Source organism: Apteryx mantelli, chromosome 3 (genome assembly GCF_036417845.1).
Source record: "Apteryx mantelli isolate bAptMan1 chromosome 3, bAptMan1.hap1, whole genome shotgun sequence".
Classification (NCBI taxonomy): Eukaryota; Metazoa; Chordata; class Aves; order Apterygiformes; family Apterygidae; genus Apteryx; species Apteryx mantelli.
In genome coordinates, this window is record NC_089980.1 from 71,845,165 (window position 1) to 71,865,086 (window position 19,922).

General features: G+C 36.4%; 1 protein-coding gene across 5 annotated transcripts in view; it reads right to left on the minus strand.

Annotated features, from left to right (window-relative positions):
* Positions 1-784: 784 nt before the first annotated feature.
* The window catches only part of ADGRG6 (adhesion G protein-coupled receptor G6), a 119,878-nt gene continuing 100,740 nt past the window's right edge, over positions 785-19,922 (minus strand). For 2 of the 5 annotated variants that reach the window (XM_067293636.1, XM_067293637.1), the window contains exons 19-24: positions 18,558-18,826; positions 16,829-16,943; positions 15,467-15,750; positions 11,365-11,466; positions 8,790-8,942; positions 785-3,884 (exon numbers count right to left, since the gene is read on the minus strand). In XM_067293636.1, the coding sequence (XP_067149737.1) occupies positions 3,706-3,884; positions 8,790-8,942; positions 11,365-11,466; positions 15,467-15,750; positions 16,829-16,943; positions 18,558-18,826 (1,102 nt within the window). In that variant the 3' untranslated portion in view covers positions 785-3,705. Of the gene's footprint in view, positions 3,885-6,789; positions 6,837-8,789; positions 8,943-11,364; positions 11,467-15,466; positions 16,313-16,828; positions 16,944-18,557; positions 18,827-19,922 lie in introns of those variants that run through there. The other 3 variants (XM_067293638.1, XM_067293639.1, XM_067293640.1) reach the window with 3 other exon arrangements.

Consider the following 19,922-nt stretch of genomic DNA (forward strand, 5'->3'; position numbering starts at 1 on the left):
TAAAATTGTTCTTGATATTTAAAAGTGATGAAATGAGGAGAAAAATAAATCCGCCCTCAAAGGCTGCAAAACTCCTTACAAGTTCAGTATTTGCCAAGATCCTACTTGAAAAAACTGGGCTCCTTCCCTCAGGAGGGTCCTCCCACACAGTTCAAGGCATAAAGCCCAAGAGTAGCCTTTCCTGTCTGTATGGACATACAGTCCAGAGACACACCCAGCATCCTCATTAATAAATACCTCTTATTACATGCTCTGTTTTGATCGCTTTCTAAAAATATTACCACTAAATCTTCGTATTTTGTGCATTTTCTATAATGAGGCTTAAAGATAGGTAAGCAGATCTGGTGCATTTCAGCAGATTTCCATGCTCTTTAAAGGCAAACATTTAAAGGTAGGCCAGTAATGTATTATATTTGATGTTTGTACATTAGTGCGTATATTTAGTCAAGTAATTGGCTGACTAAAATATTTGAATAGTGATCAGTCAAAGTATGATTAGAAGTTATCCTGCTGTTGATAATGAGGGACTAAATTCAGCTGGAAAAAAACATATGAATAGAAATAAATCCTGAGTTTTACATTATCAATTTGTATTACTTTTCAAATAACATTCCAGCATATTGTCTGTTATTCTGCTGCCATTATTTTCCTTTCAGTGTTATGATATAACTGTTAGCAAAAATAAATGAACTTGCATAACTTTCAGATCACTAGATCTGGCATTGAGATAATCACAAAAGGGTAAAGTATACTCTGCAAAATGAATTCCTCTGATGAGATGGAGTTAAGTCTTGCACATTTATTTCCAACATTTTGGCTACACACATACCTGTCTCACATATTTAATAAACACAAGACTATTTTCCAGAGTTCCACTAAGTAATTTTTGCCATAGAACACTAAAAAAGAAAAAAAATCAACCATTCACTATTAAAAGACTTTAATTATTTGGAACGCTAACATCAAGAATGTTTATTTGAAAATGCTTCTTTCCACTTTAGTCCATCTTTAAATCTGTTACACTATATTCCACTGACTAGTATTACAAATTACACTGACATGTTTCCTCATACTTGTAAAAGAACTACAGTAAATTGTTTCACAAGTGTTTGGAAAAAGCATATATAAGAAATTACTCTTTCCCTCTTCTTCTATGATGGAGAAGCTACTTTTAAAGTAACAAGAACAGACATTATAGAGCTAAATATATTTCGACATATTTAACCTCACAAATAAATAAATATATACAAGGGAGGTTACAGCATGTCAACTACAAAGTGGAAGCTTTACATTGGAGAACTGAGAGCATTCAAGAGCATCTAACTGACATAGACAGTTTAAGATTACTACATGGTAGTAAAAAAAAGAAAAAATTTTAATTCAGCAAAAATATAGGAAGCTGTACATTAAACTGATAGTTAGCTAACAGCCTTGCTTCAGTCAAGATGCTATGTTTGCTTTTTATTTATATTTACTGATTTATTATGTTTTATTAATTCCTCATTTTTCAGGAATGTTTGGTTTTTCCTTCTCTTCATTTCTAAACACCTTAATCAGGTAGAAATCTCACAGTAAGCTGCTATGTGAACACTATTATCTACAGTAGTTAAGCAAGTGGGATGATAAAATATTAAATTCAGTAAATGCTGGTACATAATTTCTCCCTAATTTTTTTCCCTTATTAAAGACATCTGACAACATTCACCCCTGTTAATAATTGCATTTGAAGTAAATAGGGTTGACTTTCATTCATACCATCATGTAAGTATTTGCAGTTAAGAGACTGAGGTTTCATTAAAGGTATTTGTAGCAACAGCAGTGTTTCTGGACGGAATACAATTAGAACATACTCCTCTCCTTCAGCAAACAAGGTGTTTGTAGCCAGGGAAAACACTCCATTTGTGCGGTCACAGCATTAAATGATCTCTGCACACAAAAGCGCATGCAAAGAGCAGAGAAAGGCACAAACCCACATCCTGAATCACTGAACATCCACCTGCTTGGCAACTGAAAATCTCACAGCACAACTTTCTGGCCACCTTCCGAATACAACTAATCAAATATTTGGCTAAAAATACTTTGGTGAAAAATGGCTTTTTTGAAAGATGAAAATTTCCATTAGGAGACATAATTCGCTAAAAAAAATATTTGAAAATACCTTTGATTTTTCGGCTCATGCTTTCATTGACATGTGCAGTTAAAATTTCTATAAAGCCTGGCATGTGCCGAGACATACTACATGAGAGATGCACTTTTGGCAGACATGGTTGTGTGCTAATGTGTCATAAACTTATAGATATCAAAACAAGCAAGCATTTTATATTCTTGTCTGCTCTCTGCACACACACGAAACTCCGTGCAGTTACGCGCACAGTATAGTAAAGCAAAGTTCATTAATGTTGCCTGAACACTGTTTGACACTGCCTTCAACAGTCTTGATCTAGTCAGTCAATGGGGGGCAGGAGAGAGATGGTAATATTGATACTGGAAGGGCCAAGAAAGATGTCATTTATTCATTACCAGGAAACGTACTGCAATCCCCAGATTTTCTCATGTTGCAATGCCATTCGAGGGCGGTGGCTACGCGTACAACATACTGGACATACAGAAAGTGACAAATGCACCTATGGGCTTACAAAGTGTCCATCTTGTATGTAATAGGGTCATTTTTAGCACCATTTCTTAGATTGTCTGTGCTACACATTGTGGTTTCCTCTGTAATATTTACCATGTGCATTATTATAAAAATATGTGTGGAGAGAGATTTAGGTGTATATTTATATATCTATATATAGGTGCATGTCTTCTATTTCATTTAGTGAAAAGGAGCATTAAACACAGGATTGCACACATTGGCACAGACACTGTATCATTAGTGTTGCAAAGGGAGATGCCACCTTTCACACATACTGATCAATGGATGTTGAAACATGACATTTGTAAACTTTGGATTTACCTGTTTGCTTGTTCTGCACCAATCCAAATGACACCCACCACTGTTCTCATACATATGGATGGGCTTAAAATTTGCAAAAGAGTTATTAGCAACCTGCACATCCTTCTTAGCTAGCACATCTATGCACATGAATACAAAACAGCCTGAATTTACAGCACATACAGTTTCAGTAAGCAAGATTTGCATGATTAGGTCTGTTTAGTCAAAATTTGTTTAAAATAACCCTTTAACACTGGTGTTAGGGTTTTATTCACTTACAAAAAAGAACAGGCAGCACTGGACAGTCAAGAAGCAAGAATTTTAACAAGTGCAGTAGGGAAAATCCATTTTCTTCAAAAAGACCATCAGTGAACTGATCAGAAAGAGCTTGGCTGTACTGCAGGATGTCTGCTATTTTCTCCCAGAGTCAAGACATGCTTCTGTTTGGACTATATAATTTCGAGTTAGGCTTGTGGCTCTTCTTCAGTCTTAAAAATATTTACACAGGATTGCAATTAGCTGTCCAGGCATCACGTTGGCTGGCACTCATTTCAAAACAGCTCAGTATCATGGTGGAAAATTGTCTTTTTCCAAATAGTAAACGGGTAGCGAAATTGGTCCTCAGATGGAAGCTGTTAATAGGATAACATTATAAACTGGGAAAAATAACTAAACAGGTCACATTATATGACAGATGAACCTCTCCTTCATTATTCTCAAATCCATGCAGATTTGTTGTCTTGCTTTGGTTCAAAAAATCAGAAGCCCAATTAGAACTTTGTGCTGTGGCTGAATGTGTCAGACATGATGATATTTTTATAGAAGTTGTCAGAGTGAGCACTGCAGTATCCCTTGACCTTGTCAATAACCTGATGGACAGGGATGATTGAAGTCTGTTCTCCATTCTCTTGGGTAAATTTTGAAGATGGCTTGTCAACAAAAATATTTTCTAGGAAGAGGAAAAAGCAACAACAAGAGGTTAAGACTTCTTAAGCGAACTCATAGTTTAAGAGGTGTGTCTCTCCCACACAGATATGCTTTCAGTTATCATTACTGTTGAATGAAATTACTGCCCTGAAAGCCAGAAAACCACTCTTTGGCTTGGTGTTATTTTTTCTAAATTCTTTTCAGAATCCAGCTTTTACATAAATTCAACATATTCTAACCTAAATGGCTAGAATTTTAGTCCCTGCTCAGGTCTCTCTTGAGTTTATCCCCTCTATTCTTTTGCCTAAAATGTAACTGACTCCTACTGCACATTAATATATTGATTTACTGTTCATGCTTTGAATCTTACAAATTAAAAACATTTCAGTATCACTGGAATAGGAGTGACTTCCATAACATCTGCTAAATAACATCTCCACATAATAGAGTAATGGAAAACGATAGCAAACAAATGTAATTATTTCACTGTGAAATTTATAATCTAAGCACAGCAATAATCACAGAATGTAGCAAAAAATGACTTGCATCCTAAATCAGATAACCAGAATTAAAACTGCCCTAAACTTTATACTTTGCCATTTCCACAATGTGGAGAACACAGGCTGAGCAACTATGGGAATGAAATGTGGAAAACTGTCATTGTTTCAGAATTCATATACTATAAACCAAGGATGAAACTGAAGAGAAAAAGAAGTAAGACAATTTAGTCTTAAAATTTTCTCTTTTAGTTATTGAAAAGATACGGTCCTTCATGTTTCTGATGTTGCCCAGGGCACTTCCGATAGGCACACTCGACATCATCAAAAAGATCATGCAATAAACCTTGTTAGACTTTTATCTCCCCTTTACAGAGATGAACCAGATACCTTTCAGGGTCTAGGCATAAGAAGAAAGTATTTTGCTTCTACTGTTAGTTAGCAGTCTAGGCTCCCTTCAGAGCTCATGGAGAAAAGCAGGCATTTCTAGAGTGCATTTGTCAAATCCTCTTTCAGACACCCATGTTATGCCTGATGAATCATATCTTATGCTTGCCTGTTTTCCTCCACTAACTATAAAAATAGACTAGGGTATCCTGCTTCCTACAGTAAAAGTCTCAAATCATGTGACCTGCCTCCTACCCTTGAAGTTACTCAGGGCAACTCTTAAGGATGTCTCACGAACGCTGGCACACCAATAAGCCTGAGCCTTGCAGTCTTTTTCATATGCCCTCCAGAAAAAATCTCCTTCTCAGACTGAGCTGGGAAGGTCTGCTGCAGAGGCTGACAGGACTGTTGTTCTCAGACCGGTCAGTAGGTAGAGCTCACGTAGCGAGCAATGAGAAAGTGTGCATCCCTTTTTCTCTACTATATTGTCTTGACGAGCCTTCTTATCGTTTCCACTGCAGTGAGTGAAGGTGGAATTAATTCTTGCAACCCAAGCAAGGCTTGGACCATCGCAAGCTTTGACAGTAAGAGGGAGGATTCTATGAAGTGATGTTTTCTACGAGTGGCATTTCTGATGACTATTTAAATAGAATTTGGCAAAATCACTGTCGAAAATTTCTTGGATCATTTAAAGAATTAGCATATTATTTCATACATGATTTCATACAAAACTTGTTTCTAATAGAAATGAATTATTAATTAAAACTAAACATAAAAGCAATTCCCGTCTCCCCTCCCGCCCTCCCAAAATCATGATATCAAGCCATACAAGAGATCTGAGGTATAAAATGTTGCATGAAGGAGGAATGGATTGCAGAGTGAGAAATCAAAACAGCTTCACCCATGAAACAAGAAACAGGCATGTTAAGACATATCAGAATGATTTTTTTTAAAGCACGCAAGAATGTCCATGAATCGCAGCAAGTAACTCCATGTCCAATATCAAACTGCTGGGTACTCTGTACCTTTCAAATGCATGTATTTACTAGCCAATGGTATCATATTTTGAGTATATATTTTTCTACATATTGAATATCTTATTACAAAGGTGAAAAGCTAATTCTTAGTCTTCAGGACAGATTTTTGAAATGCCTCACTTCTTTTCACATGATATCATTACATTGCTAAATAACATCTATGAAATTTGCATGCACAGGAACTATGTAAATCCTTTGAAACCAGTGGAGCCCTCTTGTTTTTTTTTAGCTCAATGGGTTTCAGACCAGAGCACAAGGTTAGAATTGTAGTGTCACTGAAGTAAATGGGAGTTGTATTACCAAATTCTGTGCAGAAATAAAACTAATTTCCAATGTATAAAAGTGTTATATATATTTAACTACTACCTACAATAAGTTTGTGTCAGTCTTATAGACAGCAGTGCCATAAGATGTCAAAGTGATTTCTTCTGTCCACAACAAGCGTCTCAGTTAGTGCATTCTACATTCAACCAGTAGTTCACAGCACGGCTTTCAGAAATACATAGTTTGTCATTCAGATTCAATTTGGCTGTGATTGGACATGAAAAACTAATGGCTAGAGGACTAAATTCCATAATGGCCATAGACCAAACAGAAAAACAATATCTTCAAATTTCTGTAGTAGCTCCTTAAATATTCAAAGTCTTTCTAGGAATCAATCAGATAGATTGATTTTTGCTTTTTAATACGTTTATGTATGGGTGTTTCAGTTTAGTCTCTTCTCCCTAGATTACTTTATATGGGCATTAACATCAGGATATGGTCTGTTTCCTAAAATGATATCTTTCCAATGCTTTATGCCCCATGCAGAGTGCAGGCAACCAGAGTTTGAAGCATGCTTATCCTTTGAAGTGCAGACTCAGCACCAGTGACGCAAGAGGTAACAGTGAGAAACAAGCAGTGTTCCTGATTAGCAAAGTCCTTTGTGTCAATTAGGACATCATGCAAATGGCATCCCTCCACCCAGTTCAAACCATGCATTCAACAAAAGCGATTCTCACTTTACCTGTAATGTTCCACCACTGATGAGGAAATGGCCTTAGAAGACATTATCTATACCACAAACACATGAATGCCTGTGTCAGTTCCAGGGAACACATTATAACTGTTTTAACAAGAGCTGCCAAGACATGTAGCTATTACATTATTTGCCTATACTTCAGCTAAGACATCACAATGAGAAGTTTAGCTGGATTCAAAATCAGAATTGGAGTCCAACAAAACATTTAAGCACATTTTTATCTTTAGTCACAATGTCAAGGATGTAAATATTTAGCTGCCACCAGTATGAATGGGAATTTTCTGTCCGCTGTTCCATACACAGAACTGGGAATGTTCCACAGAGTAAACTGCATGATGCTCTCAGCTATCTCATCTGGCATTTTTAAAGGGACAGTAGAGGTATGTAATCTATTACATTAATTACATATTAAATTAATTTTTAAATTGCTATTAAATTAATAGTAGTACTGTGAGTGCTGAAATATTACACATGCTGTTTGTGGAAGACTGCTGATAGAAATGTCCTTTTACAAGAGAGAGAGCTGAAGACCGCTTACTTAGGGCACCTGGAGCCATGTGGCACATCAAAACTGAGATGGCAGCAGGGACAAGCACGGGGGAGAGGCAGAAGCCAGCCGAGAGCAGCCCTGGCTGGGAATCCTGAGAGGAAACTCCCTAGGCATAAAGATCGGTGAAGTGGTACGCCGGAGAATTTCTGACATACTGATTTTCATTGTATTCAGGGCAAATGTACTTCATGTACATTCTCTATAAGCAAAAAAGATTTACACTCTTGAAATCCTGATGCACAGGAGGATGCTAACGGAGGCCCCGAATATTAGTTAGTGGTTACAGCCAAAGAAAATAACCATATATTTCTCAAAAAAATGGGAATTCTAGACAGAAAAATTATTGTGTGCCTAAGTGAACCAGGTAATGAACAGCAATAAAAACAGGAAGACACTTCCTGGAATCTAAAGAGACTGAAGCATCAGAAATGAGACCTTGGGGATTTCTGAAAATAATTTAATTTTAATAAATAATGGAACTTTCCTTCCATAAATTCATATATTTCATATTTAAAACAGTAAGTCTAACAAACATTTTAAAGCAAGCAAGTACACCTCTTTGTGTTAGGGATGTGTGCAAATATTATTTCCATTTTGTTTCAGAAAATAATCCTGTGATAATACGTTACGTGACTATACACTATGATACTCATGAAAACATGAGTTAACAAAAACCTAGTAGCAAAAGATCCAAACACTACTTCATAAGCTATTTAAATGCTTTTCTGAAATATTATCTCAGCCATAAGTAAACAGACTTGCAAAGCATGTCAGTTCCTGTTTTTGTGTACTTTTAAAGTGTTCTTAAAATAAGCATATTTTTATTTGGTGTGAGTGAAATACACATGATGCCTTTTATTACACCACTGACATCCAAAAAGATACACAGTAAATATGGCACACTATTTGTAGCAGGGAAAAACAGCATATACTCGAGGAACACAGTATTAATTTGCAGGTAGCTCCCATTTGTCTCTCCCCCATAAATGTGTTACAGTTAAATGGAAGCAGTTTTGCTGAGTGTGGATTTGGATTCAGAAGACTTGATTTCTATTTCCAACTGTGCTGCAAGCTTTCATGCCACCTTGGGCAAGAAATGCCATCTCTCTGTGCTTTGGTTTCTATGTGTTTACAGTGGGATAAAACTTTTCTTCTAACCAAAGAGGTGAAAGTGCCATAGAAGAAGTAAGGTTTTCTTTTATTACACATACTTTTATAGGACAGGAACATACACAGATCAGAATTATACATTGGATGCACTGTATATTAGGTTGAGATCCTTAGTAAACAATAACATATTTAAAAAATACTGAATAGGCAAATTGCATAGGCAAATTAGTGAAATTTTCTCATGTTAACCTTTGGGTCACTAATGTACATTTAACATCAAAGTAAGTATTCAAAAATGCACTGTGTCATACTATAACTAACTCACCTGTATGGCTGTTTCGTTTCAGATATGTATTTGTGGTAGATTTTGATTTGGATGTTAAGTAGGTTGAATTGGAGCCGATGGAACTAGAGGATAAGGATTTCCCAAGATTATCAGAACTCTTCTTTATAATGTTGGTTGCTGTCTTGCTCCAATCTAAAAATGATTGAAAAGTTTTAAGTAATTAATTACTGTAGTTACTAAATGCCAAAATTTTTTTAAATTATGAACATTCCAAGTATCAGATGCATTTCTTAATGTTGCTTATAACAAATGATTTGTTTGTTTCCTGTCAGAGAACCTTTTGGTTTCTTAAGAAACCAAACTTGATTTACTTGGTTTACTTGATTTACAAATCCAACTTGATTTACTTTGCTGCTTACCAGAGTAGTTAAAATTGGTGGCTCTATTTCTAACATTTTAACAATCATTTGGTTGGATGGCAGAACTGTAGGTAAGACCCAGCTCTCCAGGAAGCAGGATAGTGGTGAAGATCTGCAGCTGTATAAGGATGCAAAGTTTCATCATCTGACCAGAGAAATCCAAAGGGTTGGATAGGAGCATTTACAGAGGCCTTACCATTTGAGGGCTTGATCTGTTGCTGTAGAGCTCCTACATATTACTGGATTTGCACTTGTTGCTACAGGGTTTAGAATTTTGGTGCATTACTAATAATAATGAATAATAATATTTATTCAGTAGTTCATATTTGAAGAGTTTTGTCAGAACCATTATCACAATAGACTCTTACACTGAAACAACTTCCAAAATTAAGTTAAATAACTAATACCAGTAAATCTTTGGGGGAAAACTGACACTGAAAAATTCACCACAAATGTCCCAATACCAGTATCATGCAAAATAAATGTATCCAACTATTTCAGCAACATATACTTGCAGGTCAGTACAGGCAGTTTCACACATTAGTCCTACTGTTGCTGTTACCGTTCTAATTTATTGTACTGCAATGAAATTCACAAAATGCAGAGAAGATACATGGGCCACTTAAGTCTTGGTTTATATGAAGACAAGGATTTTATCCTGAAACACTGCAATAGGATATAGGTTACTATTTCTCTGATCTAGCTATGACAGTGTTGTAGAGTTTTGGTATGGCTATTTCTTTGCTTTATCATAACATGCTCTAAAGTTCATTTCAGACAGAGAAGGATTTAAGATCACATTTTACTTATACTGCACTCTTCTGTCTGCTAATGGTTTGAGGTTCATTTAGAATAAAACCAGCTGGTGGTGGTGGGCCAGTTAGCATTAGGTGTAATGATAGCACATTAACTAACATCATTGAAATACTTGAATGCTTCAGGTTTTTATTTCTATCATCCCCACAGGCTGCCCAACAGCAGCATAAAAAACTGAAAATAATTTTATCCATCTGTGTTTTCCAGTCCAGGAGTTACAGCATGTACCGCATGGAAACTGAATGTATGCAATAATGTGGATGCCTGATCAGAATGACTTTTTTTTCCCTAATTTACATTAACTCTTTGAGATCACAAGTCAGGATTTCTTAGTATAAAGTGAAAGCATAAATGTTTCATAGTTTACAGTGAGAATGCATTCCCTTACTAGCACTGTAAAAACAAAACAAAAGAAGAGAAAACAGAATTCTTCATGGAAAGCAGTTACTTAAAACCTTGAAACAGCCCTTGGAAGCCAACAGAGAAAGGACACAGAAAGTACTTGGAGCACTGTTACTATCTAAGGTAGACCAGTCTACCTCAATAGTCAATGAGGTTATGCTACTTTATATCAACTATAGATACGAACCCTGGTCAATGAGCAATAACTATATGAGCAAGAATTTATATTCCAAGATCTTCACGTCACATAGTAAAGCAGGATTCATGTGCCTAAACACAGGAGCCTAACGCTATCTGAGATGGCCAAAGGTACAGGAGTCTATAAAAGTGTCCAAAGCAACTGCTTTTTTGCTGCAAAGGACAGTTGTAGCAGCGCTCTCCCTGCACTCTGAGAGTCATAAAGATGGACACCAATTCAGGAACCTAACTAGGCTTCTGCTAAAGGAATTTAATATGTTTTCATGTCCCTAATGCTCTCTCAGAACTACATGATGAAGGACAGAATAGTTTGAAAAGGTGAAGATAAAGGCAAAAGACCCCAGAGCATTTCTATCTGCCCTTTAAGAACCACTCCTACTTCAACCTAATAGTCCACAAGTTAGTCAACATAATGTAATGTGGGAGAAAGGGAATAAGATTGACTTTGAATCACGGAATTTGAACCTTTGGGACTTGATTTAACATTCTTTTGTTTTTGCAGGGAGTCTGCAGGGCCTTCCAAAACCATGCTCATAGCACTACAAAATTTACCAGCTGCCTTCAGTGGAAAACTTAAAGTGAGGACTTGAGACTTTTTATGAAGTGATATCTGAAAGGTCCCTTGGCAATTGTTATTAATAAAGTGAAGTGATAGCCTGTTAATACTCTGCTTTTCCACATCTCTGCCTTAAGTTGTGTTACATTAGGAATAAAATAGCACACTGGACTTTTCCAGACTATTCCAGCATCTAAGGAGTGGAGCCATGAACTGTTTTTACCTGAATTGTCTGCCAGTCGGAATCTGCCACAGCAGAGATGTCTCCTCCATTGTTTCTGCACGTTTTCTTTCATAGCACAATGGAAAACAAATATAAATAAACCTGCAACGAAAGCAAATAAATAGCAAATAAAGCATATATTTATAAATAGATAAACAGATCAACTAAAATGAAATCTGCTAACAAAATGCTATAAAGGAAAACCAAAGGAAAATCATGTTCCAGTCCTCTTATTGTCATCTATCTGCACACCTCATTTAATACGTACTAAAGTTAATTAAAGCTATCCCATCCTCTAGCTGCTATACATGTGTCTGGGATATTGGAAGGGAGAGAACAGAGCCCCTTTCATTGACATTGCTGATTTAGATCTAGCTCAGTGTGGATCTTTTAATTATTTTTTGGCTTAGATGAAAATAATTAGAAGGTTTTGTCTTTGAACTAAATGAAAGTTTTGCAACCAAAAGGCCTGCAAGAGCCAGACTACAAAGCTAAATACAGATACTACTTCATAAAAAGATGATAATTTTAAGTCCTCCTGTTCCACATCTACAGAACTGTGCTATATTTTTTTAAAACCTGAAGGCTTGAAATGGGCACTAAATGGGTGCACAGAAAAAGAGCATTTGGATTTACGTGCATCACATGCATGCACTCGAAATGATTATGAAAATGGTAAGTGAATGTTCAGAAGTACGAATTAGGTGTCCAGCTATTTATTTCTGAAGAAAATTACCTGGTTTGTACATGCAATTGCAATAAATGTGCTTAAGAATGTTTGTGTAGATTTCATTTTTTGCTGGCAAATGTATAATCTTTATTTTCAAGACAGAAAACGGGCATCTATCATGTAGCAAACAAGGTTTCAGCTGGGTGTATGGTATGATTTCATCACTCTTCAGAGAAACTTTAAAGCTAAATATAGAAGTTTGAAATACAATATGCTCTTGGCTCTTCCCAGGCAGGCACCAGCACTGCAATCTTTTATCTTTCTCTGGCTTGGCCTGCTCTTGTTTTACTTACTTTTATTCACTGGGAGACAGCCAAGCCGAGGCTGAACACCTGATGGAAAAATCTTAAAGCCAAATCCCTCATGATTACATCTTAAAAGGGAATAAATGCTACATAATGGGGGCAAACATGGTTTAGTGATGTTCTCTAAGCTCGTTCCTCTGCTCTAATCACATACAGGTCCATATGCCAATGCCCGCCGTGTTTCAGCTGGTGGAACACAAGGGCAGGGTCAAGCTTAGAAAATACGGATCTAAATCATAAAATTATCCTCCATCCTCCAAAGCCCTGAGGTGTAATTTTGCATGAATGCTTGCCAGGGAACAGGACTGGTATCTCCTTACAGCACTCAGGCCAGGCTGAGCCCACTGAGGTCAGAGAACCAAAACAGCTGATTTTGGTACCTTTTGGTAATAAATATTTATGTCATGAAACACAATATTTGCAAATTTTTCAAGAGCTGATAGGAAAAAATTGAGAAGCACAATTTAGGAAAGGTGAACGTATCTTAATGCATCCTATAATGAACTGTAAATTTTACTTGGAACTACAGCAAGCTCTCCTGAATTCTGGTTAATGTGTTTCCATTTAGTAAAATATTTCTGTGTGTGCTTCATTATAAGCACAGAGTAATTCCAATGTAATCACTAGCAGCTCTTACATGCTTAAAGTTACGCAGTTGTTTGTCCTCCACAGTATCTCTTAGTACTTTTGCACTGCTACAAACTTACTAAATTGATGCTTAATTAAATTGTGGTAAAAGTTTGGAACATTCTGAACTGTAAAAAAGAGAAAATGCGCATGTCTATAGTAATACAAAAACAAATGTAGCACATTAAATACTTTGTCTTTGCCCTGTCTGGGCTTGGTGTCTGCATTTTTTTTTTATATGTATTTCATTATTCATTAAGTTTACAATGTTCTTTAGCAATACAGCTTTGGTTTTGTTTCCCAGAGCCAAATCAGAGCCTAGGCTTGGCTCTAGCTTGGCTCTGACTTAAAAGTATTTGGCTTGCCCAGGCATATATATAAAATGAGCAGCCAAAAAAGAGATGTTCCCAGATTTTTTACTCTTGAGCATCAAAGAGAGAAAAATCGTTTCCTATGTAGATGAAAAAGCAAAGTACAGTAACACCAGTAGTTACTGCAACCTACTTTTTCACTGCTGCATGCCAACACATAGAAAACTAGGTTGTTGGAGGCTGCTGGTATTGCTTAAAACATTAGTGCAGCTTTCAGGAACCTGAGAGATAGAATAGCCATATTTATTGAGGATATGATCCAAAGCTCATGGAAATTGCCAGATGTGCCTTATTATATTTGCCTCTCAAAGCAGGAAGCAGCTTTTCAGGGAATTCTGAAGTTTTGTCTTTTATAGTTTTAACAGTTCCACTAATTAAGCTCATCCTAATTCCCATGAAAGACTTGCCACACTGAACTACTTTCTACAGCTAGGAAAAACTTCCTGATACACATTCTCAATTTTTCTTTGCCCCATTCCATCCCTACTGCTAGATGTATGTGCACCAGTTATATTAGATTTTAAACACACCCCTCCCCGAGTTTCTTTAGCTTTTCCCAGCTCTTTCTGACACAGCAGTAAGCATTATCAGATAAAGGACTGTTGTCTTTCCGTGCCTGTAGGTCTGCTGTGCCATCTTTGCTGCCACAACATACTGCAAGCTCATCATTCATCTTCTTTTTGCATTCAATCTTCAAGGTGTTTTGGTTTCATTTTCTAACTTAGCTCTTTCCAAATATTCATTTTCCATATAATAATGCTATTACCCCATAGAGACTTAAGCACTGGCGCTCAACTGTGTGCGTGCTCTGCACAAACAAGCTTAAATGATTGCACTGGAAATTCTAATTAAAGAGTACTTGCTGAATTTGATCCCTGGCATGCTTTTCAGAGTTTTAATCTCTTTCCATGTTCTTCCCATACTTCTAATCTCTCTAGGCCGTTCTGAATATCTCACACTGACACATTACAGCAAATACTTCATTATGCTCCTAGGGAGTATCAGAATCTGTCCTTTGGAAAAAAAGCCTTTAGTAAGAACACCACATCCGAACAATTTTTGCCATTTTGCCTAGCATTCTATGTTGAACCTGAAACAACCCAAAAACCGCGACATTATTCTCTTTCCACGAAAGCTCAATAAATCTTTTAGAGCAGTAAATATATCTCAACTGTAACAGATAGAAATCCATGCAGTGTAACAGTAAGTACTTTTTCCATTAAGGAAAGATATTTTGCTGACCCTAGGCAGATCTTTTTTATCTCAATACGTGTGTGCCATAACACATGCTCCTCCAATGACTTTCTTGGGTTTTGTTTTTTGTTTTGTTTTTAGTTGTTTTCACTAGTGGATAGGCCAAGGGGAGGTGGAGATTCTTATGTCATTTGATACATATGCAAATCAGCTCTGAGATGAAATTCTGTTAAATGTCAGCTATATAATTTTGTAGTTTATAACTGTCTGATTATAATTTGCAGCATTTTTCACAACTGAAGGATGAACTATTTTGGAAAATTAAAATATCCAAAACTTTAGTAAAGGAAACAGAAATAAGCAGACTGCAACAGTCATTGGATTTTTCTTAAAGAACCAAAGCATATCACATATCCCTGTGCTATCTCTCCACACTAAAACAGGACTGAAATTTATTTTATGAGCTCTTTATGTGTTAAGAAAATAGTTATGAGCTTTACAGGTTTGCTACAGGAATAAATTAAGGAAAGAGGCTTCCTATATTTGTTATAATCAGTGAAAGGAAATGTTGAAGGTCATACAGCATCTATGTCAACAGAGATCACTGCAGACTGTTAGATATGAATAGCACTATTTATAATACGGGGCATTTTATTGGAAAGACCTTGAAACATTAATTAATTTAACCAAGACATTCAAAACATGTGAGGTAGGTACCATTATTTCACATAAAGGGAAACTTTAGATGTCTTAGTATCAAGGGAAGATACAGAGAACTTGGATTTGAGTTCCCTAGTCAAGTCAGTGGACATAATTTCTCGCAAAACAGCAACAGCGTAAATATTGTTTGTTCATAGAACAGAAATTCAACTTACCTTGCAATGAATTGAAAATTGAGAAGAGGTACAGGAAAGGGAGAGTTAAGGGACCCCAGGCAAAAAAGGCAAAGCCCCATGTCATGCCCAAGAGGAAGGTCAGGCTGACAACACTACGGAGATTCCTCAGGATCTCTTCCTTTAGGGTCCGATTAGTTCTTTTCCCATTCCTCCCACAGATCTGCACCATTACCACAACAAACATGGCAATGTTCATCAGAAACACGATGCTAAAGTAACCAGCACAAGTCACATAAAAGACAACTTTATTCTTGATCCAGCAGCTGTAAAAAATACCAAAATATGATCATTTTTAGATAACACGAACAATCCTTTGCTTCAGTTATTTATATGACTACAAGGAAAATAAGTCTATATCAGATTCCACTGCTGCAGAGCTGCAATTTTAAACAAAACCTTTAACCATTTTATATTTGTGAATAGGATGAAGCCCACGAGCATCTTTAAGACATTATGGGCCATTTTAGTATCTTGTATCTCATTTTACTTTAAAACTAATTAGATAGAAAAGCTGACCTCAGATGCAAGCCATGGGAACTGCAAACCCATCATGAAATGTTCAGACTCAATATGAGTAGCTTCACCACTTGCAATAGCATGAGCCATAGGCTACTGAATGGGCTACATACACAGTTCAGAGGCAAACTTGGATCTTCAGTGCCAAGATCTCAAGTTTCTGCCACTTGAGCTGTTCGATGAGAACTCAAACAGCTCCAAGGAAGAAGCTGAATGGGTAGTCCTTTCAGCTAGCCATATGACAGCCAGCCATTTGAGATATCCAGCTCATTCCTCCAGCAGTAAATGGCTTGAATGCTTACCATGGTACTGTAATAAAAATACACAATGACATATTTATCATCATGAAGCTTTGCCAGGCAAGGCACAGAAAATGAGATAACAAACAGTCATATAAAAATTTGGAGGTTTGGAGATTATTATTTGGACATCTAGATAAGAATAGAGAAAGCTAATGACTTACTTGACAAGAGGCTATTTTATTTACAAAGGAAACTATTTTTATACTACTTCTTTCTTGCCATCACCTAGAATATATAGCTTTCATTTAAGATAAATCAAAACTGGCATTTTTGTTTTTGTGAAACAAAATTTATGGATTATTCTTTTGTCAGAGGTGTGTTTTTCCACGGCATTCGGTAATGCAGACTTGCCTCCAATTTTTCTCATAGCCTTCTTTGCATTTCAGATACAAATAATTTAGAAGACAACCACGTCCACTTTGCTTGTTTTATACACCTATGCCTTTTCAAAGCAATCTGACAAATGCTAAATTTCTTGCAGAATGTAAATGCTAAATTATAAGAGATTAAAAGAAATACTCACAAATCATCTCCTCCTTGCCCATTAGCATCTTTGCCATATAATTCCTTGCCATAAACATGACTTGCATTTGCATTCGCACTTGCTAAAACAATTGCTATCACTAGAGCTGGCAAACCTGTAACACAAGAAAGCTTGTAGTTTGCTTTCAAAACCCCTAAACCTTCAAAATCACCACGTAAAGCTGAATTATTGATGTTTCCATCAGTATCGCTTTAGTACAGAGTATCCTGAGGTAGCTCTACATCAGAAAACTGCGTAAGGAAGTAGAAGGAAATAAATGATTTTTTCAAAAAGTACAAATGTATAAAACTTTCAAAGTACTTTATAAGCATTAGTGAATAAGTCTTATAATATTCTTTAAGGCAGAAAATGTTACTATCCTATTTTAATAGGTGATACTAAAGTGTCATACTAAATAAAGTAAGTAAATATACTTAAGTGTAAAATATACTAAATTATATTTTACTAGAGTAAAATATTCTCCCTTAATTACCCAAAGTTAAATTTGCATTTGCACACAGGTACTTATAAGAAAGTGAGAAAAAGAACAACAAATGATTAAAAAGATGAGACAATTTTAAGTTGGAGTGATTTTTTTCAGAGATTCTGATGGCACTTAACTAGGCACCAGTGGAACATGAACTTGAACCTGCAATTTCTGCTCTATTTTTTCACAAATGTAAATGTCTTCTTTTCTTCTATAGCATTGCATATCCTTCACTTAAATGTGTACCAAAAATGAAGTAAACTATATGCATTTTTAATAACAAAATGAAGGGAACATTTGGGGAAAATAACAAAAAACTAGAGAACCATGTACACAGAGGTACAGCTCACACAGAATAAAGGTACATTTCCTGGCATGCCCTATTTACATGTCTTATCCTTGCTATGACAAGAGATTCAAAAGGGAAGAGGTTAATTTGCTTTTCCTACCACTCAGTCCTTGTCCTTTGCTGAGGTTGCCAAAGGGGATGCTAGTTGCCAATGGAAAGACATCAATTATCAGCTGGACTGAGGTCACTGCTCTAGTCATGAGATTAATGGTTTTGTATTGTGTTGACTTATTTCAAACACAATATGTGCATTCAGGCAGAAGGCACAGATTCCTGATATAGAAAAAATGAAGAATAAAAGCCTTGCTGCCTGAGCCTCACAGTTATTTTTCAGCACTACATTTTCCATTTCAACACTAGAATGTACACTGATTAAGGCAGGAAGGATATCTCTGTGGTTTAAACACTGTGCTGAAGCTCAGGACGTTTTGGTTGTTTCTGATCCTGCCATAGGTTTTATGTTTTTTGGCAAGAAACTTCAGGCTTGACCCAAAGCTTTTTGAAAGTTAATGCAAAGATCCCTATAGTAACTGCAGGAGTTACTACTACTGTTGTAAGAGAACTGCCACAGTTCTCTGTCTTTGATATGACAGTAATGTTTCTTCTCTCCCATCCTGGCCTGTCTGGAATGTGAGACCAGTTTATCTGGTCCCTCTGGTCCTCCTCAGACTGCAAGTTCCTGCGGGCAGCAAACAGCAGCTACAGGATATTTGCACAAAATTAGACAACGGAACTATGGTCTCAGCTATATTCAGTATTTATGGTGCTCCTCTACCAAGGTGGGGAAGGAAACTTTACCTGGCTTTGATTCTTCTCTGCATCTATGATAGAGCTCTTCTATACAGCATCATTTCAAATATATGCTATGTAAATATTGCACCTGCTGAACTCACCCCAGCCAATGATGCAAAACTTCAGTATATATCGCCGTATGTAGGTGTTGAATACTTTTACAAGAGCAATGTACATGTGAACAGCTTCTAGTCCCATCCATGTAAAGGTGGCCAGAAGAAAAAAGTGCAAAAGGGAGGCAATTGCTATGCAGAGGCCATCTATGTCAAATGATGCAATCCAACCATCAAGCAAGAAGATCAGGTTAAGAAAGAGCAAGGCTGTGCTCAAATTCATCAGGATTTTTGACGGATAATCTCTTCTCAGCTTCCTAGTGAGAGAAATACACGTTCATATGATTAATCGTCTTCAATTGCCTGAACTGCTTACAGAAGCTAAGTTTACCAGTTTACAAAGTAAATAAAAGCACAGTGACCTCCTTGTGCCAATATGCTATTGTGGCAATAAGGCATAGTGAGGTATACCTCTGTGTGATATTGCTGAAAGCTTCTGCTACATGTGCTGGCAAAGAGCCAGCACTTCTTTGAGTTGTTAATGAGCTATCTAATTGCTGCAATATTTTAGCTACTGATTTGTTATTAAGAACCTTTCAAATTAAATATAAAAAAAGTGTTTTTTATTTTAAATGAAAACTGAAGCAAAATAAAAGAAAACACTTTCAAAGTATACTGCTGGCCAGAAGCTCATCTCTGGTTATTTTATCTATCAATCTTTGCTTGTTTTTCAGAAGATACTGTCCGGTGCATGTTGCTATTTTCTGTTTTGTTTTTCTTTTATGGGATCTTGAGAAGACTGAAAATCAAATTATTTTAATTTTTTTTAACTGAGAGACATTGAAATGTATGCACTGAGAGGCAAACCAACAACTTCTGCCAACTTCAGACCACCACATTATACCATAGGTAATGCAATAGGAATGCAATAATTAGAAATATTTAAAACTATTTTTGAACATCTCAGAGAAAACCCCTTTTTTCCCCCAGCAAAATCTCCTTCTTTAGCAGCTACTCTGTCCTGTCCTGTCCTGTTATAGGCAGAATGGTTCCTCTGTGGTCAGCTGTTGATATGACTTCATTTTCTCTTTTCACTGTTCACAGAATTGTATCATTTCATAACTTTTGCATTCCCTTGAGTCACCCTGACATTTCAGTAGAATTGCTTTTTAAAATTGTTGTAACACTTGACAGTTTAGCTTCATTTTATTTCTCTTCTCCACTTCCTCCCAAAGGGTTCCAGCATGTAATTTTTCTAGTCGGAATTTTTCTTTTATATTCAGGACTTATTATTCTCCAACAGGCAGGCTTTTTTTTTTTTTTTTCAAAAAGCCTGAAAAGCCTGGTTGTGGATTTTAAAATACACACCTGCTTAGAATCTAGAATCTAGAGGATACAGTACTCCCAGAGGAG